We start from the raw sequence: 25,379 nt of genomic DNA, 5'->3' as shown, positions 1-25,379 counted from the left end.
GCAGGCCACACATGCTAGCCCTGCCCCCAGTGTCCCTTTGGGGACCACCTGCATTTCTGAGCTTCCCACATGGAGCAGGAACGTCTCTGGAGGCCACAGTTCAAGAAGGATGTTGACAAGCTGGAACATGTGCAGAGGAGGGCAACCAAGATGATCAAGGGTCTGGAAACCATGCCGTATGAGGAGCGGTTGAGGGATTTTGGTATGTTTAGCCTGGAAAAGAGGAGACTGAGAAGAGATCCGATAGCCACCTTCAAATACCTTAAAGGCTGTAACATGGAAGAGGGAACCAGCTTGTTTTCTCCTGCTCTAGAGGGTGGGACTCGAACCCATGGCTTCATGTTACAAGAAAGCAGATTACAACTAAACATCAGGAAGAACCTTCTGATGGTAAGAGCTGTTCAACAGTGGAACAGTCTCCCTAGGGAGGCTGCGGACTCTCCTTCCTTGTGTGGGATGTGAAACACAAGAGCAGTCAAGTACAATGTTCCTAGAGTGAACATGTTTACACATGGGGAGGAATGTTTGTCCAGCCAGCAGGTAAACTTCCTGTTTCCTTCTGGGCTGGGACAGACTTCCTCTACGTGTGTCTAGAGGTGGGCGTGGCCTCACCTGTGCAGGTAACGACAAAAGCACAGGGCAGGGCAGCCATCTCTCTCTCTATGACTACTTTCCTCGAAGAAGCAACATCTGCTTGGCCAAAGATGCTCTCTTGGCCTCCAGCCATGAGAGAACAAAGGGACTGTCTCTTTATGGGATAGTTTCCAGGTGTATGTTACTTTTCTAAGCTAAGTCTGCCTTCTGGGATCCGATTGTAAACAGAATGTAAGTAAACTCTTTTTATACTTTTATAGAAGACTGTGTCTGTTATCTTTTATGAGGGAATAAGGGGAAAATATCAGAAGAATTAGAGGCTTTAGCGAACCTGAGCAAACGCATCCACTGTGTGTTTTAAAAGGGGAATGTTACTCTGCTAAATTGTGAACTTGTTAACACAAGTTGGAAAGGCTATAATCAAACAATATATCCTCTCCAGCATCCCTGAACATTCCCTCACCTTGGAGGTTTTTCAGCAGAGGTTGTGTGGCCATCTGTCATGGATGCTTTAGCTGAGATTCCTGCATTGCAGGGGGTTGGACTAGATGACCACTGATGTCTCATCCAACTCTACGATTCTGTGATTCTACGGACACAGGAATAATCTAGCCTGCGCTTGGGAACCTTGATATTGCATGGAGGCTCCTAAATGTATTCAGCTGAACAGTTAAATACCGTATTTTTTGCTACATAAGACACACTTTTTTCCTCCTAAAAAGTAAGGGGAAATGTGAGTGCATCTTATGGAGCGAAGGACGCTGCGCAGAGAGGGAGAACTGCGAAGCGCCCCTTCAGCGACGCACCTGTCCTACGAAGCGGGAGGAAGAGCAGCAGGGGCTCCTTCTGTTCCTCCTCCCACTTTGCTGAAGGGGCGCTGCGCAGAGAGGGAGAACTGCACAGTGCCCCTTCAGCGACACGCCTGTCCTGCGAAGCAGGAGGAGAAACAGAAGGGGCTCCTTGTGTTCTTGCTCCCGCTTCGCTGAAGGGGCGCTGCGCAGAGAGGGAGAACTGAGCAGTGCCCCTTCAGCGAAGCGCCTCTCCTGGCTTCTACCTTAGCAGCGCGCAGCCTCTTCTGGGCAGGGGGAGCCTTCATCCCCCTGCCCAGGGGAGGCTGCGCGCGCTATTCCATAAGCCAGGGCATTAATCGGGATCGCTGCGCAGCGATCCTGCTTGCTGTCCTGGCTTCTGCCTTAGCCACGCGCAGCCTCTTCGGGCAGGGGGAGCCTTCATCTCGCTGCCCTGAAGAGGCTTGGCACAGCTATCCTGGAAGCCAGAACAGCCAGAGGCTATCCCAGAAGCCAGATCCCTCTTGCTGTTCTGGCTTCTGGGATTCAGAATATTTTTTTTCTTGTTTTCCTCCTCCAAAATCTAGGTGCGCCTTAGGGTCTGGTGCATCTTATAGAGCGAAAAATACGGTACATTCCTGCTCAATGTGGCAATGGTGGAATAGGGACAGACATGCATAGTGGAGTTGAAGGGAGAGCTGGCATGTGCTTCTTCCTATGCAGGTTTGGGCAAGGACACCTGAATAGGGTTCTGGATTCCCTGTTAATTCATCCACTCATTCCTTTTCTCAGAAGTTCAGTTGGCTTGATCCCATCCCACTTTCGGAGCAAACTTTTTCTGTGAGCTGCAGCCAATTTATCGGTTGTCTGTGAGTTCACCGGGGCAAATGTGCAAATTCAGCATTTGTCGAGCGTTTGGGCGGGGGATGAACAAGCAAAAACGCAAGTTTGCAAGTGTAGGAGGAAGAGGGATAAATGAAGGGGAAGCAGGCCAAGGCTTATACCAGGACAGAGAGGCAAAATAGGCAACAGAAACATTATTCATCTGAACTAGCAGTCATTCCAAGCACGGCCCAAAACACTACGGGAACCTCAAACGACACAATCAACATTGCATCTGGTTTGTCCCTCAGCTGAAACTGGAAGCGTGTTTGTGGATGTGAGCAAATGCTAGGGATGGATAGACCTGTCAATTTCAGTTCCGCTGTTTCTTATTTTTTTCAGTCTTCAGTTCGGCTTGCCCCATGTCCACATCACTTTGCAGAAAATAAAAATCCTCATGAGAACTCACCAGTGCTTTGGTGCATGTTTCTCCAAATAAACAGCTTAGCAAGCAATTTATCTTAATATATCACATTTTTATATGCTATGCTCCCTATTTTTTTTTAAATGCAAACTTTCCCCTGATATATATTCATTTGTGTACTTGTTGCCGGGTCCGAGAAGTGCAGATTTAGAAGAATAGCTCGGTTTTGGTTCATGTATTTTTTTTGCGGAACTGCCAATTGAGTAGGTTAATCGGACCCCTGACCATTAGGTGCAGTCGTGGCCGAGTCTGGGGTTGCGCGCTCATCTCACTTTATTGGCCGAGGGAGCCGGCGTACAGCTTCCGGGTCATGTGGCCAGCATGACTAAGCCACTTCTGGCGAACCAGAGCAGCGCACGGAAACGCCGTTGATCTTCCCGCTGGAGTGGTACCTATTTATCTACTTGCACTTTGACATGCTTTTGAACTGCTGGGTTGGCAGGAGCAGGGACCGAGCAATGGGAGCTCACCCCATCACGGGGATTTGAACCGCCGACCTTCTGATCGACAGGTCCTAGGCTCTTTGGTTTAACCCACAGCGCCACCCGCGTCCCTTTGCTAATTGAATAGGTTTGCATTAAAATGTGAAATGAGCGGAGGGGGCCACTAGGTGGCGCATCGGAAGATGGCTGACAATAACATCTCTCCGACCCACACGAGGTAATTTGGAGGCTATGATGAGGGTAATTATCCTCCTTACCCCCCCCCCAGGATGGTGGGGGGGACTGCCTTGCCTGCTGTGCCCTATACCACCCCCGAATTTGTGGGGGTGGGGACACTAGGCACAAAGCCCTCCTGTGGGATTCCGGCACTCCTGGACGCCGTCCCTGATTCGCGCCGCTAGTTGCAAGCATCTTCAAAAGAAACAATTTGGACAAGATAAATTGCACATGCTTCAAGGAAAAAGGGGAGTAAAGACTGCTGACAGAAGAGATCTCTGATAACAAGACAAGAATAAAATATGAGAAGATACGTCAAGATAAAAAGGTAAAGGTAAAGGTACCCCTGCCCATACGGGCCAGTCTTGACAGACTCTAGGGTTGTGCGCTCATCTCACTTTATAGGCCGGGAGCCAGCGCTGTCCGCAGACACTTCCGGGTCACGTGGCCAGCGTGACAAGCTGCATCTGGCGAGCCAGCGCACCACACGGAACGCCGTTTACCTTCCCGCTGGTAAGCGGTCCCTATTTATCTACTTTCACCCGGGGGTGCTTTCGAACTGCTAGGTTGGCAGGCGCTGGGACCGAACGACGGGAGCGCACCCTGCCGCGGGGATTCGAACCGCCGACCATGCGATCGGCAAGTCCTAGGCGCTGAGGTTTTACCCACAGCGCCACCCGCATCCCTTCGTCAAGATACGGTACGACAAATGACTGGGGGGAGGGGGAAAAAAACCTGCCTTCCTTTTTCTTATGTGATTTAACAAGAATCCCCTCCCCTAATGAGTCAGAAACTAAGGACTTAAGCTGTGGATTTAAGGCTGTGTGGAGATAAACTTTCGAACCAAAGCAATGTTTCAAGATGAAGCTGGAAAGCTAAGAGTTTTGGAATGACGCAGTTAAAAATGCCGTCGCCATTTTGGGAGGCATTGTTGGAGCTCTTGGGTCTGGGAGGAGAAAGAGAGAAATAGAGTTGTTTACATATCGTGGATCAACTCCTCGGTGGGACTTAAGAGCGACAAATGCCAAATTTATGATGGAAAGAGCGATGCTATCTACGAAGGAGATATATGGAAACCATCTGGACTTAGTGGAGGAACAGGAAATCCACACAGGATTATTATACTTGCTATCGGCTTAAGGAGACTAACAGAAGAGATCGTAAAGGAAAAAGAGAAATTATATGAACAAGAAATGAAGTGGAAACACCAAGATAAGACTGGATAGAATTATGAACTTTGTCTGGACTGATTGGGACTGATTTGGACATTAACGCAGTAATAAGAAGATGATTTGAATCCCCCTGTGGATCTTGAAGTATGGGTTCCCCCAACAAAATTTAAAAATTTGGCTTTGTAATTTGGAATTTATGTGATGTGATTTAATTTGATGTGATTGGCCAGTCAATAAAAATTATTTTTTAAAAAAATGTGAAATGAGCGGTACTTCTCCCCCTGTCTTTAGAGAATACACAAGAAGCTGCTCCTCTTTTACAAATATAATTTTTATAAAGCCCCTAACAAAACACAAAGCTGAAATCCTACACATACATAGCTGGGAGTAAGTCCGACTGATCTCAGTGGGACTTCTTCCGAGCAGACATGAATAAGATTGCACTGCCAGCCCTAAAGTGATGCCCCTGGAACATTGCAGTACTTGGAAGTGCAAGGAGCGTGTAATGACAACATAAAAATGCTACCTGTGGCAATTAATCTGTGACGACGCATTCACATATCCAAGTCATTATTTGATGCTATATAGCCAAGAAGCAACGGCAGAGTTTACGAGGGAATTTCACTAGCTGTCTTCTAACTAATGCCTGCCTGCCAACAACCCATTCTCTGGGGAATTGCAGGCCCCAGGCTAATAATTAACATCCTCCAGGGATTAATTGACCAAAGGGCACCAATACAAATAAGTCCTCTGTTTTGTGCTGGGATCCTGCAGTTGCCTGAGTGCCAGAGAATCAGTGCAACCGACTCAGGTGAGTCAGTTCAAAAAGCGGAGGGGTTTGGGGGCCTATAGGTATGGGGCTGGTGGAAGGTGAGATATAAAGTCTGTTTCGGATGGTGAGTTATTAACTAACTGGAAGGATAAGACAAAGAAATAAAGAGAGAGGAGTGGTAGCTAATATAGTGGTACCTTGGGTTACATACACTTCAGGTTGCATATGCTTCAGGTTACAGACTCTGCTAACCCAGAAATTGTGCTTCAGGTTAAGAACTTTGCTTCAGGATAAGAACAGAAATTGTGTTCCGGCAGCGCGGCGGCAGCAGGAGGCCCTATTAGTTAAAGTGGTGCTTCAGGTTAAGAACAGTTTCAGGTTAAGAATGGACCTCTGGGACGAATTAAGTACTTAACCTGAGGTACCACTGTACAGACATTCCTAGACTACAACACCCATCATCTCTGACAACATATGGATGGCAGATGGGTAAGGATGGAAGGATTAGTCAATCTCGCTCACATTTCCAATCTTCACATTTCTGCAGCAAGTGGCGGATTTTGTTTTTAAATACCCACGAAAATTCTTCAACATTTTAGTACGGATTTCTTCTGATGAACACAAGTTTGCACGCAGTTTTGACTAATTTTTGCAAGCAATTTCCCGTGATATAATGAGTTTCTGTATGTTGTTTTAACGAATGCATTCATTTTAAATGCACGTTTCCCCTGAGTATATACATTTTTGTAAACCTTGGACAGTTAGAGAAATGCATCGCAACATTCAGATAAATGCAAATTTCGAAAGATGGCGGCGTTTCGGTTCTCATATTGTTTTGGAAAGTGCGATAGATTCAGTTTTAAATGCAAAGAAGACCTTTTAATGGAAAGAAGGAGAAGTCCCAATGAAAGAAGAATGGATACAAAAACTTATGGAATACGCAGAAATGGCAAAACTAACCAGAAAAATAAGAACTCATGATAACAAACTTCTTATAAAAGAATGGAAATGGTTTATTGGATATTTACAAACAAACTGTGAACAGATAAGAAAACTGGCAGAATTAATGTAATAACCTGCAGTTTTATAAGAGTATACATTTAAAGTAGATGAATAAATGTTTAAGTTAATTTGGAATATGCAGGAAATATAAAAAATAAATTTAAGGAACCACAGAAAGAGGGGGAAGGAAGTCGAGTTTAGAAATGTTAAAATTATTGTAAAATTATTGAAATGTATAAAATTGCAAATATATATATATATATATATATATATATATATATATATATATGCAATTTTGCAATTTATTAAATTTATTAAATATTAAATATATTTGCAATTTTGCAATTTATTAAATTTATTAAATATTAAATATATTTTCATATATATATATATATATATATATATATATATATATATATATATATATAAAATTCAAACTGAATAAAAAATCTGCTCTATGCCAAACCATAGGTTCCTCACCCTTGATGTAGGGGCAGACAGGTGTCAATGATGGCAGAAGTGGAACAAAATGTAAAAGAGAAGAAACAGGGATGTACAATTCAAAGGATGAACAGGGAAGAAAAGACAGGCATATTTTCACAGGGCTCCTTCACATGCATGCCTATCACGTGATGAAGCAACATCAACTGATGTCTTGCAGGCGCTATCATACCATCTCAAAACATAAATGCTTTTCAGCGGAATCCATTCACACAGATCCAGCTGCGGCTGATCAATTAAATGAGTAATGAGAAATCTAGTGGGCGTGAAGGTGAAGAATCGGCTCTTAAATTCAAATAGCTGCTCCCTTTGAAGTGTCAAACAGCACAGGAGCTCTTTCTCTCTTTGTACATCTTTTTATACGGGCGCACACAGAGAGCACTGCAGGCGGATGCTTAACCTGTACAAACATGCAATCCACTTTAAAATTTACAATGGGTTTTCATATTTGCTTTATGCAAATATTATTGCTACAATTAATATTTTTCGCCTTGGGAATCCAAATGAAGATGAAGCAGGGAGTGTTTTGCCCAGTGGTGAATTTGGGGTGCAATTCTGCATACCAATGATGGCCCTCAAATATTGCTGGACTACAACTCCCATCGTCCCTGACCATTGGGAATGCTGATGGGGCCTGATGGGTGTTGGGATCCAGCAATGACTGGAGGGCCAGAAATTGCTCTGCTGTGTACACTTACGTACCTTCAAGTAAATACCACTAAACTCTAGGGGGCCTCAAATTTCTAGAAGACACGTATAGGATTTCACTGTTAGTTCTGTGGCATAAATATGGGTAGGCATTCAAACCCTTTCAGTCCCTGATCCATGCTTCTCTGCAGTGAACAATATCGCATTTCTGTTGTTTTCTTAAACCAGGACAGGCAGAATGTCTGGGGACCAAAGGAGAAGACGGGTTGGAATTGTGGGCTATGGGCATCTAGGTAGGTGATGTTTCTTGACCATTTCCCTCCTCTGTCCATCTGATTCTTAAGATGGCTTTCCTAGGCAATGTGTTTTCTCCCTTTGTTGAGTACCTTTTCCCACTGTCCAGTCCTCTATTATGTCTTTTATTTCAAAATAAAATTTAAAACACACACACAATGTGTTTCATAAAACAATTTACCCTGTCCTGATTTGGAAAAGACCTGATGATTCTCAGAATACTTGTTATATTACTATGTTTGTGTGACATTTGGAGGTCTGGCCCACAAACTTGGTGATAAGAGTCCTCTGCACTAGTGAGTTTGTGGGCCAGAGTGGCTGAGAAACTGAGAGACCTGATGGATCTTTCCACCCATCCCTGACCATTGACTATCCTGGCTGGGGCTGATGGGAGTCCGACAACATTGGGAAGGGCGCAAGTTCCTCATTCCTGCTAAATTATTTGTCTGTCTGTGTGGCCCTGCCATGGATTGTGCTGCACGTGAAAGCTAGTGGGGAAGTTCTCTACTTCTAAATGTACAGAGACATGGGTGGCGCTGTGGTCTAAACCACTGAGCCTCTTGGGCTTGTCAATCGGAAGGTCGGCGGTTTGAATCCCTGCAATGGGGTGAGCTCCTGTTGCTCAGTCCCAGCTCCTGCCAACCTAGCAGACACCAGTGCAAGTAGATAAACAGGTACTGCTGTGGCGGGAAGGTAAACGGAGTTTCTGTACGCTCTGGTTTCCATCATGGTGTTCTGTTGTGTCAGAAGCGGTTTAGTCACGCTGGCCACATGACCTGGAAAACTGTCTGTGGACAAATGCCAGCTCCCTTGGCCTGAAAACGAGATGGGCGCTGCAACCCCATAGTCGCCTTTGACTAGACTTAACCATCCAGGGGTCCTTTACCTTAACAGTCATACCTCGGGTTGAATGTGCTTCAGGTTGAGCGCTTTCGGGTTGCGCTCTGCGGCAACCCAGAAGTAATGGAGCATGTTACTTCCGGGTTTCGCCACACGCGCATGCGCAGACGCTCAAAATGACGTCATGCGCGGAAGCGGCAAAACACGACCCGCGCAGACGCGCCTTCATGTCTTACGTTCTATTCAGGATGCAAATGGGGCTCCGGAACGGATCCCATTCGCATCCCGAGGTACCACTTCTGAATGTATTACTTCTTTAAGAAGAAAATAATTGCTTTGCAGGATCAGAATAATATCTTCCTGTTTTCCCACTGTGGCCAGACAGATCTTCCTTGGCACTCACAAAACAGGGCATGAAACTGTGATTCCTTCACTGGGAACTCGAAAAGATGCCACCCAAAGGACAAAAATGAGCTCTGCATCTTCAGAGAAACCATTTCTCTCTGTGTGTTGTGATGTTAGTCTGTGTCAGAGTTTGAGAAATCCTGGGAAATGGTGCCAGGAATTAGTAGACGGGCATTCGTGCCTCTGCAAGAAACAGATTTGACAGGGCAGCAGGTGTTTGAGACACAGAGCCAAGTTCCTGGATCTGTGATACTTTTCTGTTCCACTTTCTGTCTCCAGGCCAGTACCTGGTAAAACGGCTACAAGATGACAGACTCCGACATGGGCTGGAGCTGGCCTTTGTTTGGAACCGGGACGCCAGGAAGCTGGTGGGGACAGTGCCAGAGGAGCTGCAGCTGGGGAACCTGACGGACTTCTTGGAGTGGTGAGCAAGCAAGCCCAGCCAGGACCTGGCTGCTTTCACACGTGTGTGTGTAATGGCGAGGATAAAGAAAATGAACCACCATGAACCATGTGTGTAGCCAAGGAGGAGGAAGGGAGGGACAGCTGCCCCTCCCTAGATAAAAATACATAGCTGAGGTTCTGTCCCCCTAACGAAAGGCCTGCCCCCCCATACACAAATCTTGGCTACTCCCATGCCACAATACTTTGAGATAAACACTCAGCCTGCAATCCCCTGTACACCTACCTGGGAGTAAGTCTCATCGATCTCACTGGCACTCGCATCCAAGTAAGGGGGAATTTATCTGTCCATTTCACTTTTTGCAGTCTTAAATTTTGGTTTCCCCAGCTTTCTGCATCAGCCTGTGATATATATACAGCCGTACCTTGGTTGCCAAACGCCTTGGAACTCGGACGTTTTGGCTCCCAAATGATCGAAACCCGGAAGTGACTGCTTTCAATCTTTCTTTTGAAAGCCGAACATCTGGCCGGGCTTCTGATCGGCTGCAAGAACTTCCTGCAGCCAATCAGAAGCCACAATATGGAAGTCAAATGCTTTGGAAGTCCAACAGACTTCCGGATCGGATTCCATTTGACTTCCAAGATATGACTGTATATGTTTTAAGTCCTCATGAAAATTCACCAGCATTTTAGTGCAATTTCTTCTAATAGACAATATAATTTTTTGCATAATATATACATTTTTGCAATGAAACATCCCCTAATATATTTTTATATGTTATTTTCATATTTTCATACACATTACTTACCTGGAGAACTGTGTTGCAAAATTCAGAGGCATGTGAATTTCAAAGGATGTGTTTCAGTTCATATATCATTTTGGAAAGTGTGAATTATGTAGGTTTACCCTAAAATGTGAACTGAGTCTCATTTCTCCTCCATCCCTACATCCAAGTAAGCAGTGCTAGGATTGCACTGACCATTCACAATGTTGCCAAAGCTCATTGACAGAGCAGATACTTTGCATGCCAAAGGTTTTGTTGTTGTTGTTGTTGTTCGTACCCCACCCATCTGACTAGGTTGCCCCAGCAACCTAATCTGGGTGGTTTCCAACATATATAAAAAATTAAACATTTAACATTAAAAAAACTTCCTTATACAGGGCTGCCTTCAGATATCTTCTAAAGGTTGTATAGTTACTTATCTCCTGATATCTGATTGGAGGGTGTTCCACGGGGTGGGTGCCACTACCGAGAAGGCCCTCTGCCTGGTTCCCTGTAACTTCACTTTTTGCAGTGAGGGAACTGCCAGAAGGCCCTCGGAGCTGGACCTCAGTGTGCGGGCTGAGTGATGGGGTGGAGACACTCTTTCAGGCTTACAGGCCCGAGGCCTTTTAGGGCTTTAAAGGTCAGCACCAACATTTTGAATTGTGCTTGGAAACGTGCTGGAAGCCAATGTAGGTCTTTCAGGACCAGTGTTATATGGTCTCGGAAGCCGCTCCCAGTCACCAGTCTCGCTGCCACATTCTGGATTAGTTATAGTTTCCGAGTCACCTTCAAAGTTAGAGCGCATTGCAGTAGTGCAAGCGGGAGATAACCTGGGCATGCACCACCCTGGCAAGACAGTGCGCAGGCAAGTTGGGTTCAATCCCCAGCTTCTCCAGGTAGGGCTAGGAAAAGTCTGGAGAGCCGCTGCAAATCAGAGTTGTCCAAAGATGGGGGACTTCAGGGTGCGGGACATAGCTGTCAACCGTCCCTTATTTGGCGGGAAAGTCCCTTATCCCAGTGCCGTGTCCCGCTGCTGTCTCTTATTGATGATGTCCCTTAAATTTCGCGGGTTTCAAAGGAAGCAGCTCCTCTCCCTCCCTCCCTGCTGGTCAGGGAGGAGGGAGGCTCCAAATGTGTTGCTTGGCTGCGTTGCTCACCCAATAAGGAGTCTAAGAAGGACTGGGGGGTGGAGCTTGCATGCTTTGTGCCAATCAAATCGGCCGCATTGCCTGGGGACTCGCCTTTGCTCAGCGCTTCCCAGCAGAGAGGTGAAAGTGGTTTTCCTTGCTGCATCCCCTTTGCTGGGTTGCTGTGCTGTGGGAACCACCGCTTGAGGCTTCGTTTGGCTGCTGGCTGGGCTTTCTGCCTTTGGCTCGGAGGGGCTCAGAAGTTGAACATACCTGTGTTCTGAAAATCCCTTATTTTGGCTGCTGATCCCTTATTTTCGAGTCTGCTGGTCCCTTATTTTCAAATCTGTAAGTTGACAGCTATGGTGGGGGACCAGATTGCCATTCCCCACACTTGCCACTAAGGTTTGGCTTGGACCCTCATCCAGAGTGTCCTTGGCACAATTACAAATCCAGCCATCTTACCATGCCTCTCTCCTCTCTCCAAAGGCGGGCTGACGTCATCATTGAAGTGGCCCATCCCTGCATTGTCCAAGATCACGGGGAGTCCTTTCTGAAAGCTGCAGATTTCATGGTAAGGGCTGCAGGTGCCTTCAGAAAGAGGCATCTGTCACCAGGACATCCTCTTCAAGGTGTGGTTAGTTAGATCGCCTTTCTGACCTTGGCTTGGTTCAATGAGAATCATTCCCCCCCCCCACTTCTACCCTGCCCCAAACACATTTTTATTCTTCCCATCAACAGAATCCCCTAGGTGATATACAAAACATGTCCCCCCCAAAGGTAGAATAGAAAATAGAATCCAAATAAAGCAAAACCCAGTATCAAACAAATATCTCCTCCATCAACAAAATCAGCATAAAATCCATATGACATAGCCTAAAACCCAGCATCAAAAGATCTAAATTGCATGATACAGGTAGTATTGAAAGAGCTAGGAGAATAAAAAAGGGTCTTCACTTGACACAGAAAAGGTGTTACTGCAGTTGCCAGGTGAGTCAGTCTGGGGGGAGTGTTCCATAACTTTCCCCCGCCCCAGGGGCCACCTGCATCCAGAGAAGTGCTTCTTGCCTCAATCATAGAATCACGGACTTGTACAGCTGGAAGGGACCTCTAAGGGCCATCTAGTCCAACCCTCTGCAATGGAGGAATCACAGCTAAAGAATCTCTAACGCAGGCTTCCTCAAACTCGGCCCTCCCGATGTTTTTGGCCTACAACTCCCATGATCCCTAGCTAGCAGGACCAGTGGTCAGGGATGATGGGAATTGTAGTCTCAAAACATCTGGAGGGCTGAGGTTGAGGAAGCCTGCTATAACAAATGCCATCTAACCTGTCTCAAAACTTCCAAAGGAGGAGAGTCCGCCATCTTCCGAGGTGGCCTGTTCAGAATGCTCTCCCTAAAGTTTTCTCGGGTTCTCCTTTCTTCTCATTTTCATGCATTGGTTTGAGTCCTCCCTTCCGGAGTAGCAGAAAACAAGCTTCCTCCATCTTCCATGTGACAGCCCTTCAGATATTGGAAGGTGGCTACCATGTCACTTCTCAATCTTCTCTTCTTCAGGCTGAACATACCCAACTCCCTCAACCATTCCTCATCAGGATTCCAGACCCTTTATCATGTCGGCCACCTTCCCCTGCACACTTTCCAGCTTGTCAATATCCAAGTCACCTGGAAGCAAATGAACCTAGCCATGTGTTGGCAGCTGGCTTCATTTTCGTTTATTTTTTAATGTTCTGGGCTGGCAAATTGTAAGTGAGGCTGTTCTGATGCTGTTTGTATAACATAAACTGTCCTGCAGATTTTGCCCTTTCTTTACATTTGTCAATGGTTCTGCACTGTGCAATAGTGTCGTTGTGAACCAGTTTTACTGTGACCAGCCATTGGCATTGTGTGTGTGTGTGTGTGTGTGTGTGTGTGTGTGTGTGTGAGAGAGAGAGAGAGAGAGAGAGAGAGAGAGAGAGATTTCTCTCACCTATTTATTTTGTAAAGCTTTGTTTTGTTCTGCTAACAGCATAGTTCTGGTCTAGAGCTCAGAAATTTACAAAAATAACCACAGGAGCATTTAAACACCACACAGTTTTATTTATAGGGACCAGACAAAACACAAGAAGCTCCGAACACTCCAGACGATTTCTGGTGTCCGGACAGAAGGCCTGCAATAAACAGAGACAATTTGGGCTTGTCCTATTAAGGAAACATGCGTGTTCCTTTTCATTCAGCCTCCCTCCACCCCTCGCCCATGATTCAAACCTCACAAATCTAGCATCTGTCTTTCTCCGCTTCTGCCGGCAAAGTTTCTCATCTCAGCCTTGACCGTGTTGTGCAAATAGATTTTTCTTTTGTCTTCCTATATGCTCTTGTGGTTAAAGCCTGCACAATAAAAAACAACAGCCCCAAACAGTTCTGCAGCTGCTCCAAATCACTTAAAAATAAACAACCCCCCCCCAAATTAACTTTTGGCTCAATAGATGGTGTTGATGGTTCTGTTGCCTTTGGGAGATGCCTGTGAAATGGGAGGCAGGAATCGAACCACACAACTGTCGCAGGTGGTGCTTCCTTGCCTCTTCAAAAGAGAGGGTGGAGAGTGATTTCGACTAGTACGCTTTGCATGGTTGTCCATCGCTTGGGTGCTGAATCTCAACAGGTGGCAAATGGACCAGATCCGAGGTCCTGAGGGCTCCCCTTCCTGCTTTACATTTTCTTTCCACACCTAGGAAGCTGCCTGATGTTTAATCAGGGCACTCACTGATTCCCCCTTGCTCAGTACTAACTACACTGGGGGTGGCTGATGTGGTGTCTTCCAGACTTTGGTTATGCCACAGAAATATCTCTGTTCCCGCCTCTCTCCTCCTAAGACCTCCCCTTCTTAAAAGCCTTGCCCCTGTCAGGAGGTCCTACACACAAGTAGGAGTCAGGCAGAGACACATGCCCGACTGGCATGTTCTCTCCCTCCTGGTCGTTCGTTCGGGAGATTCAAAAGCTTTCTCCAGCCCGAACATCACAGCGACTGATACCTAAGGGACATCAGCACACTTTAGGATCAGCAGAGTATAGTTAGTCAGCGTTCAGATTCAGTAGCGCAGCAATTTAGCTGAACTATGTTTATTTACATATATACACTTGGAACATCATAACCCAACTACTTCCTCTTCAGCATCAGACAGCAAAGAGAAAGGACAAAGGACAAACGTCCTACAGCACGGAAACACAGTAATACAAACATCCTGTCTCCGTCACTTCCACGTTGGAATGAAAACATACACTGTCATGTGGTATAAACAATCCCATGACTGCAACACGGGAAAAGAATCCTAACAGGCCCACCCCCCCCCTGCTTATCCCACTGAAAATGAACTTCCAACCCCACTGCTCTGGTCAGATGCTAATCTCTCCCACATCCTGTCTGTATCCAACAAAATAAATTATTTGCCATTAAATAAATGGGGAGGAGTAGCCAGTCTCCACCCAAATCAGCATTCTTCCTCTAGCTTCCCAACACCAGCAGCTGCAAAATAAATGTTTCTACATTCTCCTAGGTAGGATCCCCAACGGCCTTGGCAGATTTGGACACCGAGCTTAAATTACGCAAAGCTTCAAGAGAGGCCGGGCACACCCTCTATATCCCCAGTGGGGCTCTATGGGGTGGACAAGACATCCAGAGGTTGGATGACAGAGGGTTACTTCAGGTAAGATCCCAGAGGGGGGCATCGCATTGGCAGTGCGGGTAGGTAAATGGGAAGACTGGAAAGAGGAAGGAGTGTGTGGCAGTATATTGACTACCAGAATTGATTTGATTGATTGCAGATTTATAAACCACTTCATCAAAAAAGGTCTTCAAGCAGTGTAAAAACATACGTTTTTTGTTTACATTGTAATCCTGGCTTTATTCCATGACAGAACTAGGTGGTGATGCCCAACTGCATCACATACTCTTAAATCATGCCCTATTATGAAATATTGCTAATCCAGAATTTAGCAAATAAATAAGCAACAATTTGACTTTTAGAAGACCTCTGAAGGCAGCCCTGTTCAGGGAAGTTTTTAAGGGGTGATACTGTAGATAGCCGTGTTGGTCTGCTGTAGTTGAAACAAAATAAAAAAAATCCTTCCAGGTATCTGAAGAAGTGTGCATGCACACGAAAGCTCATACCAATAACAAACTTAGTTGGTCTCTAAGGTGTTACTGGAAGGATTTTTTTTTATTTAATGGGTGATGTTTTATTGTGCTTTTAATATTTTGTTGGAAGCTGCCCAGAGTGGCTTGGGCAACCAAGTCAGATGGGCTGCATATTATTATTATTATTATTATTATTATTATTATTATTATTATTATTATTATTACTACTACTACTACTACTACTACTACCACAGTGGTACCTCGGGTTACATACTGTCAGGGGCTCAGGAGCAGAAGCACAGGGGAGAGAGGAAATGGAGAGCGAAGGGGAGGAATCCGAGGGCAGCGTAGGGGAGTATGACAGTGACCCGAGAGATTCCATGAGCTTCTCCAGCGAATCAGAAGATTCCCAGAAGGGGGCGCCGATGGTGAGGGCAAGGGGGATCCCAGGGGGGACGCACCAGAAGCAAGGGGCCAGCGGGGACTCCCAAAGCAGCAGCGGGGGATCAGGACCAGCTTCCCCACCAGAGCGTAGTGGGGGGGAAGAGTCACATGTGTCAGGACCAGCGTCTCCTCCAGCGGGGAGAGAAGATGAGTCAGGGCTGACCACGCCTCCATCGGAAAGTGGGGAAATGGAGGGGAGGTCAGTTCCAGCTAGCCTCCCCGAAGGGGGGAGCAATGACAGAAGTGTAACGGTCAGAAGGAAGGTGGCAGGCTGGGCGCGCGCGCCAAGTTCAAATGTACAAGAGCGTGGGACAGCAGGAAACCCGGATTGGGAACCAGGTCCTAAAGCCCGCCGGAGGGAGGGGGAAGATTCAGGGGACTCAGCGTCAGAAGAGTCTAGGAAGGGCGAGACCCCGACGGACAGGTGGACCCAGAGGAGGAAAGAACAAAGGAAGAGGTGGAGCAAGGCTAGAATCTTAAACTGGTGTCAGGGGGGAGGAGATTCAGATGGAGCTTCGGCGGTCTAGAGTTTGAGACGTAGGGCTGCGCGCTGCGGCTGTGGAAGTGAAACTGAACTTCAATAAAGACTTTTATACTTAACAACGAAGCAGCGTTGGTCCTTTGTGAGCTGGGACCTAGGGCAGCTCCGACACATACGCTTCAGGTTACATACGCTTCAGGTTACAGACTCCGCTAACCCAGAAATAGTACCTCGGGTTAAGAACTTTGCTTTAGGATGAGAACAGAAATTGTGCTCCGGTGGCACAGCTGCAGCGGGAGGCCCCATTAGCTAAAGTGGTGCTTCAGGTTAAGAACGGACCTCTGGAACTAATTAAGTACTTAACCCGAGGTACCAATGTATTATTATTATTATTATCTACACTGAAATGTTTAACTGTTTCTGTGAAGGTTCCTTAAATCTTCCTGTCACACTTGCCATCCTCTTCTGTCACACCACACCCCTTGAAAACCTCTGTTATAAGTGGCTGGAAGGCAAATTCTCTGACTCTTATCCTTCCATCTTCTAGGCACTGACTGTTACAATGGTGAAACACCCCAGCAGCTTCCGACTGAGTGGGCACCTGGGGGAGCTTGCGAAAGGTGCCCAGCAGGAACGCGTGGTCCTCTATGAGGGCCCTGTGCGGAGATTGTGTCCCTTGGCTCCCAACAACGTCAACACCATGGCAGCAGCCTGCATAGCCGCACCCAGCCTGGGCTTTGACGGCGTGAAAGGCTGTCTTATAGCTGACCCCAAGTGAGTCCCTGGTGTCTGCCTGCCGGGTGGGTGGGTGGGAATGTTGGCAAACTGATGGCGCCTGCCACCATCCTACTTTAAAGCTCCAGTCTAACTGACTGCTCTTCCCCACCACAGCCTCCCTGATTACCACGTGGTGGAGATTGAGGCCACTGGACAAGGCGGCTTCTCCATCAGCACAAAGCGCAAGAACCCAGCTGCCCGTGGGGCTGTCACAGGGGCAGCCACTTTTGCCGCTTTCTGGAGCAGCCTGTTAGGTGAGGATGAAACCCCCTAGTCCAGCATCCTCTTTTCGGAGAGGGGAGTCAAGCGTCAACGGGAAGCTTGCAAGCGAGATCTGAGTGCGACAGCAACCTCCCCACTTCCTAATTCTCCAATATGATGGTGCAACGTTTTGCTCTGATCATGACTCTTAATGCTAACTGCATCCTTCTACCCTCCAACACTTCTCCGATGAAAATAGGGATATCTTAATCAATAATAAAAGGGACGCAGGTGGCACTGTGGGTTAAACCACAGAGCCTAGGACTTACCGATTAGAAGGTCGGCGGTTCGAATCCCCGCAACGGGGTGAGCTCCTGTTGCTCGGTCCCAGCTCCTGCAAACCTAGCAGTTCGAAAGCACGTCAAAGTGCAAGTAGATAAATAGGTACCGCTCCAGCGGGAAGGTAAACGGTGTTTCCGTGCGCTGCTCTGGTTCGCCAGAAGCGGCTTAGTCCTGCTGGCCACATGACCCGGAAGCTGTACACTGGCTCCCTCGGCCAATAAAGTGAGATGAGCGCCGCAACCTGAGAGTCGGCCACGATTGGACTTAATGGTCAGGGGTCCCTTCACCTTTACTTTAATCAATAATAATAATACTAATTTTACTATTTACTATTTACACTATTGCATACCCCCCAACATTTCTCCAATGAAAATAGGGAAGTCATATTCAAGAATAAGAATAATACCCCGCCCATCTGACTGTGTTGCCCCAGCCATGCTGGGTGGTTTCCAACATACATAAAAACCTAATAAAACACTAAACATTTAAAACAACTTCTCTTTGGGTGGCTCGGGCGTTGCATAACTCCATACCCTCCAACATTTCTCTGGTGCAAATAGGAAAGTCCTAAGGAAAAGCAGGACATTGTGGGATCAAATCAGAAACCGGGATGGCATCTGTAAATCCAGGACTGTCCCTGGAAAATAGGGACACTTGGTGTTGAATAGTGGGTAGACATGGCAGACGACACAGCGATTTCTCCAAAGCAGCTCTTTACAGTGGTGCCCCGCAAGACGAATGCCTCGCTAAACGAAAAACCCACAAGACGAAAGGGTTTTCCGATTTTTAGCGGCTTCGCAAGATGAATTTCCCTATGGGCTTGCTTCGCAAGACGAAAGCCCATAGGGAAATCTCCGGGGACAGGAAGCGCAGCGCGCCTTCTCCTCTGTTCCCAGACCTGTCCTGAAGGCTTGCGGTGGGAGGTCCACTATCCGCAGCTTGGAGAGCCCTGCGGGGAATTCCTGCAGGGCTCTCCAAGCTGCAGATGTCTGCCCTGCGCGAGGGGCGCTCTGCTTCAGAGCGCCCCTCCCGCCGGGCAGCAGGCTGCTATCCGCAGCCTAGGCAGCCCTGCGGGAACTCTTCTGAAGGCTGGCGGCGGGAGAAGGGCTTTTCTTCCCACCGCCAGCCTTCAGAAGGCTGTTCTGAAGGCTGGCGGTGGGGAGAAAAGTCCTTCTCCCCCCGCCAGCCTTCAGAAGAGGTCCGGGGACAGACTGTCCCCGGACCTGGTCTGAAGGTGGTCTCCATAGGAACGCATTAATTGATTTTCAATGCATTCCTATGGGAAACCGTGCTTCGCAAGACGAAAAACTTGCAAGAAGAAAAAAACTTGCGGAACAAATTAATTTCGTCTTGCGAGGCACCACTGTATTTTGTAAGCTGGAACAGAAAAGTGAACAGCAAACAGCTCAGCCGGCCTGCTTTTATAGGCAGCCAGCTATCAACATTGTAGCAAGAACAACCCAGGGTTTCCCGCCTAAAATAACTGATGTGGACCTGAGTGAAAACTATCTACAGTATCCCCCTGCTGGCCCAGGGTGAGAACTTCAGTACATAACACTTGGAGCGTCTGCTCTTAATGCCAACTGCATCCTCAATCCATTGCTGTAGCATCGTACAGAGCCAGTTTCCGGCTCTTTCCGTTGCAGAGATCTAAGGAAAAGTATGCAGGTGGTATTCTATGTCCCGGGGTGGGGATCCTGGGACCTTGGAGGCCAAATGCTTGTCTGCACACCTCACTTGGTGCTGTCCCAGCCCACACCTCCTCCCCTGGCCACAGCTTGCATTGTCCCTGCTCCACAACCTCTAGAACAGCGGTTCTCAACCTGTGGGTCCCCAGATGTTGTTGAACTACAAATCCAATCATCCCTGAGCTCTGGCCTTGCTAGGTAGGGGTGATGGGAGTTGTAGTTCAGCAACATCTGGGGACACACAGGTTGAGAAAGGCTGCTCTAGAATGTCTTCTTCAACTGTGATGACACCCCTTCCTTGCCTGGATTGGAGGGCTTTGTGTTTAGAAACAGATGACTTCTGCATGGCTGGAAAACGTTCCCCACCCCTGTTATATACGAATAGCAAACTCATTCTCCATGTTGTGAAGCTTATGTAGCCAAAGCAGAACCCTCTGTGCACAAAAAAGGGAGGTATATGCAGGCTTGGGGGAACCCCAGGATTTGCAGCACCCATCATCATCATTTTTAGTGGGGGAAAGCCCTAAGGGGGGGGGAATTCACCCTCAAAAGCAGCCCATAGAAGACTGAGCATGGGAACAGCGAACTCCATTCACTCACCTGGAAGCAAACTCCATTGAACACAATAGGACTTACTTCAGGGTAGAAGTGTATAGAATTGCCCGGTTCATCTTGTGTTGTCTATCGTGATGTCTTCAGTGGCCCTGTTGGGCGATGGGGTTTGGCAGTTCTTTGGGCTCTGACTTTTCTTTTCCTTTCCACAGTGTGCCAGGGCCACGGAGGCCGAGTCTATCTCTGCTGAGCTTTATTGCATCTGTTCTCTAGAGGATTCACAGACGAGCTCCGTGGGTGCCAGAGGTTCGGTTGCAGGGAGCTGAGAAGGCCAGGAAAGAAAAGAGAAATACCAGCTTCAAACCCCGCTGCATGCCTTTAATCCATCAAATCTATAAACATCCATCTGTCTCTGCCTTCTTCCATTTCCAGCAGCCTTCTTGTCTCGCACCCGCCGTCCACAAGCAATCTGAATTCTGCAGTCCTGTGTACACTTACTTAGGAGCAAGTCCCATTTGGCCTATTAGAGAGATGCCCTCAAGAGTCTTTCATATGATTCAAGGGTGTTTTAGAGGAACAGGGAAGGGCTCTTCCAAGTGCCACTCACGGCAATATTGCTGCAACACTGGCGAGTTAAAATATCCCCCGGTGATTGAGGAGCAGACGGAACACATATTATTGTCAATTAGAGAAAATGGAAGAGATGTGGGGAAAGACCAGGGGAGATAATCTGACTGGCCTTCCTCAACCGTTATACTAAATATCTAATTATAAGAATATATGAGTAAAGAAGCCTCTTAACCTGGATCGTTTCCCCCCTCTTTCCCCTTCCCTTAAAAAAAAAATACTCATTAATACTTCAATTTCTCTCTCTTTTTTTACTTGGCACTGTTTATTATTGATTAGAGGCTACCACAGAACTTAGGAAGACTTGCATTACAATTCTAAACAGGCTTACAGAGGAATAAGGCCCACTGAATTCAATGGCACTTACTAACTAGGCTCACGCTGTTAGTTTATTGGCAGGGTCCAGGGTATCATCTGAAGGCACATGAGACCATCTTGTTGAAGATACACGGGTCTGGGTTTGATCAGTGGCTGGATGGGTCACTAGCAGGTAACCACACTTACAGGATCATGGAATCTTATGCTGCCTTGGGTTCCATGATTGAAAAATAGTGGGATAGAACTGCGGTTAAATAAATAATACTATTACTTCAGTGTCACAAAAAACATGGACTGTTGAGGATCCTCGTTCTTTTTAATAGTTTTTTTTGGGGGGGTTATAAAAAATAACAACCCCTTTTTAACAGAAATCCCAAGATATACAATGAAAAGACAGCATAAGATTACAAAGTCAGATGTCTAAAGCATAGGATATGATTTAACCTAGAACAACAACATCTAGATGTCTATGAAAGTTCTGTGGGAGATTAACAGCCAGACCCTACAAATGCATATTCTTGCTACTTAGCATGAAAAGAGGCTAACACCACAGAGCTGTATTGCTGATAGAGACTCAGCCCACAGAAATACAATTGGGAGAGAGGGCTCTGTGTGATGTTATTTCTTACTCCTCTCCTGGAGAGAAAGGAACATAGAGTACTTCCTGTTCTTCTCTCTCTTCCGTTGACCAGTGTTGGATACATATATGCCTCTGCTCGTTTCATCTCAGGCAGGTGCCTGAAGTTGGTTATACTATAAATATAAGTATTTTGTCTGCATAGTTTTTACCGCTGCCTTTGCTGTGAACCAATGCATTATTATAAAGTACGGTAAGTAAATTTTATTTTTAAACTTGCTTTGCAAGTTGTTGCCTGATTCTTTAAGTGGGATAAGAAGGGAGAAGCCAGTGTACTTTGCAGCTAGACTTGCTCAAAAGGAGGCTTCCGGTCAGCGCCAGCGACAAATGGCGGATTCCCTCTGAGCTCCGGAGGGAATCGGCTCCACGGGACAGGGTCTTGCCGCTCCGGCGAAGCGGGGACCCGAAGAAATCACAGGCAGTGAAGCCTGTGAACTTGGAGACTCGGCGGGCTCCATTTGCGCCCCCCCGACTGCGAAGGAGCCTTTTTAAAGGCTGCGGAACGGAACGGGGGTGAGCGGCGCGGAGCTGAGAGTCGTCTACCGCTTCCGTGGAGTGAAGCCGCATGGCCATAGTCGGAGAGCGCTGATTTCTTCCTGGGCAATTGGACTCTAAAGCAACTACTCGTGAGTAGGATTAACTGAATTAATTGGAGGAAATTTTTTTTAAAAAAAAAATTGGCACCAAAACGGGAAAGGTAAAAACAGGAAGTCTACCTTTCCGGCTTGTAAACAGATCAAAGCAAAGAGACTATAAAGCTGTAACTTTGAAAGACGTCTTTTTAAAGGTTTAAAATCCAGCACCAAACAAGCGATCCCCCCCCTGCTTGCAGGAGCAGAGGGGAGAAATTTGAGAAGTATTTACCTGCAAGGAAGGAGGGAAGTAAAGTTACATCTGCTGCCTCTGAAATCTGGGAACGGACTGCCTATGATAGGGAAAGCCTAACTGGAAAGAATTGCCAGCACGTTAAAGGTAAAGATTTCTGATACAACTCTGTGAAAGATACAGTGTTTCTGGAACTGCTTTTGACTAAAAAGTAACTTTTAAGGACACTGAATTTGTGGCTTTTAAGGGTATTGGGGACATATAAGGACTATATTTGTTTTAAAAGTTGCAAAGTGAAGTTGGAAGTGTGTCCCCCTAGAGGAGACTATGTTGCAATAACAACTAAGCCACTAAGTAACCAAGCTGTGGAAAATTCCTCTTCAAAACAAATCTACCAGGCGTGAGATTGACCTTGGACTGTACATGAGAGTGTTATGGCAGATGGGAAAGGGAAGATAGCTGGCGCTGACCGGAAGCCTCCTTTTGAGCAAGTCTAGCTACAAAGTACACTGGCTTCTCCCTTCTTATCCCACTTAAAGAATTATTAATAAAAACTATTAATATGGGATGTAACCTGATTCATCAGTTAAGACTGCCTCACATTTGTAGGAGGATGAAATACAGTGGTACCTCGGGTTAAGTACTTAATTCGTTCAGGAGGTCTGTTCTTAACTTGAAACTGTTCTTAACCTGAAGCACCGCTTTAGCTAATGGGGCCTCCTGCTGCTGCCGCGCCGCCGGAGCACGATTTCTGTTCTCATCCTGAAGCAAAGTTCTTAACCTGAAGCACTATTTCTGGGTTAGCAGAGTCTGTAACCTGAAGCGTATGTAACCTGAACCTGTAACCACTGTACTACATTTGAAGGATGAGACACTAAAATGAATGACTGAGAATGGCCGTTGAAATATATTGGCTGCCCCTCACCGGGCTGGGAGAGCACCAAGTGAGGGGCAATCAATATATTTCAATGGCCACATTGGGGTACACTAAATTTCAGAATGGGCCTTTAGAATGCCATTGTTAAGAGTGCATTTTGAGGAGCGCTTGGCTGAATACACAGCGGGTGGTGGGGCTCTGTGTCTACAAATGGCCGAGGAAAAATGGGATGGTCATCTTGAGTGGTCATTAGAACACACACCTGGAGAACTGTCACAAAGACAAAAGCAGAACTAGATCAAATAGACTTAAATTACAGGAGGATAGGTTTTGTAGGAATGTAGGAATCTGCCTTGTACCAAGCTAGAGAGCTCTGTCCCGTCTAGCTGAATCTTGAGAATGAACCTGCTCAGAGTGGTGGAGATACTGGAGATCTTCAAACATTGTTTGGGGGGGTACACTAGCTCTGCGACAGTGGATCTGTAAGGCAGGGTTAGCCAAAATGGGGTATTTTAGATGTTGTGGACTCCAGCTCTTATCAGCCACAGACAACATGGTGAATAGTTAGGAATGATGGGAGTTGTAGTCCAAAAATCCGGAGACACCGTGTTGGCTGCCCCTGCTGTAAGACATATTATTATTCTGATAATACGTATGTATGTTACATGCTATGCTAATGTGTTAAAAATTAAACAAATTGCAGTTGCCTAGAATGAAGAATTTGATTAACAGAGAAGATGCTGGAGGGAAAAAAATCAATGTAAGGACCCACAAAGGAGAGAAGTCCATGGGAATTTATGGAACTCCCTTTATGTTTTGTTGGCGACTGTTTGCAAATTTATGTCGGACACTGCAGTGCACAGCCAGGAAGCAATGACTGAGGAAAGTAAGAAGCGTGCCTGCTAGTTCCTTCTTGCTAAATCCACACCATATAGCTGGCAGTAATCTCAGATGTTAGGAAGACGTGCCTCAATTTTGGCCTTTCAGAGCTCTATGAAAGTTTTAAGTGTTGCCGCCTTTCCAGACAGGTGCCCACCAACAGTCAGCTTCTGCTAACAAAGGTGCAGCGGTAACATGAGCTGTACCTGTGGAACTTCTGTCAGAGCTCTTGAAAAGCATGAGATTTCTGCTAAAGGTAAAGGGACCCCTGACCATTAGGTCCAGTCGTGACCAACTCTGGGGTTGCGGCGCTCATCTTGCTTTATTGGCCGATGGAACCAGCGTACAGCTTCCGGGTCATGTGGCCAGCATGACTAAGCCGCTTCTGGCAAACCAGAGCAGTGCACGGAAACGCCGTTTAGCTTCCCACCAGAGCGGTGCCTATTTATCTACTTGCACTTTGACGTGCTTTCGAACTGCTAGGTTGGCAGGAGCAGGGACTGAACAATGGGAGCTCACCCCGTCGCGGGGATTCGAAACACCAACCTGATCGGTAAGTCCTAGGCTCTGTGGTTTAACCCACAGCACCACCCGCGCCCCTGAGATTTCTGCTAGTGGGCTGGAAATTGCACAAATGAAGATTCCGTTCCAGGAACGTGTTATTAGGCTGGGCAGATGGGCAGAAGAAGGACAAGGGCTCTTAATATACAAACAGCTGCATAGAAAAGGGAATTTAAGCAGGAGATGCTCCAAAACTGCTATTGACAATCACCTTTATCTTGGAGACCAGTGTCAGCAGATGAAAACACTAGTGGGATTGCAAGAACACTTGTAATGTAGCTAGTACTGTGGAGATAATGGAGTTCTATTAAATATGGTCTATTGAAAAAAATATGCAGTAGAAAAGGTTAATAATAGGACCCACAGTGGGGAAGGTGGGAAGTCCAGAGTAATCTTTATTTATTTTTTATTAAGTTCTGTTTTGCATACATCCATATACATTTTCCATCCTTAATTCAAGCTACACCTAGGAATAAACAGCTACATAAGAAAAGAGATAAAAGAAAAAATTGCATAGCCACTAAATATCTTTCCCACCACCCGTTCCCCATACTTATTATATTTAATTATCAAACCTTAAATATTCTAATCCACGGGTGTTAAACACAAGGCCCGCGGGCCGAATCCGGCCCGCCAGACCTCGTCATGTGGCCCGTGTAGCCACCGCCGGCCCCCAGCCTTCACCTTTTATTCTCACTTTTTTTTATTATTGACACAAGAAAGCCGCCTCTTCAGCGCATGCACAGCAGCCTACAAGCCAGAGAACTAGCGGCGCCGGCC

The 25,379-nt window shown here is 46.6% G+C and overlaps 1 protein-coding gene across 4 annotated transcripts; it reads left to right on the top strand.

The window, feature by feature from the left end:
- Positions 1-616: 616 nt before the first annotated feature.
- On the top strand, positions 617-20,300 carry ASPDH (aspartate dehydrogenase domain containing). Of its 4 annotated transcripts, none has more exons than XM_053361323.1 (8): positions 617-825; positions 7,671-7,735; positions 9,261-9,405; positions 11,767-11,851; positions 14,810-14,959; positions 16,863-17,089; positions 17,207-17,346; positions 20,088-20,300. In XM_053361323.1, coding segments are annotated over exons 1-8 (852 nt in total). In that variant the 5' UTR covers positions 617-823; the 3' UTR covers positions 20,126-20,300. The 4 variants fall into 4 exon arrangements, with proteins under 4 accessions (XP_053217298.1, XP_053217299.1, XP_053217297.1 ...); XM_053361324.1 differs by lacking the exon at positions 617-825 and adding an exon at positions 5,260-5,330; XM_053361322.1 differs by lacking the exon at positions 617-825 and adding an exon at positions 5,722-5,780.
- The last annotated feature ends 5,079 nt before the right edge of the window (positions 20,301-25,379 follow it).

The sequence above is a fragment of the Podarcis raffonei genome, chromosome 13 (genome assembly GCF_027172205.1).
Source record: "Podarcis raffonei isolate rPodRaf1 chromosome 13, rPodRaf1.pri, whole genome shotgun sequence".
Classification (NCBI taxonomy): Eukaryota; Metazoa; Chordata; class Lepidosauria; order Squamata; family Lacertidae; genus Podarcis; species Podarcis raffonei.
This window is presented reverse-complemented; position numbering and strand designations above follow the sequence as displayed.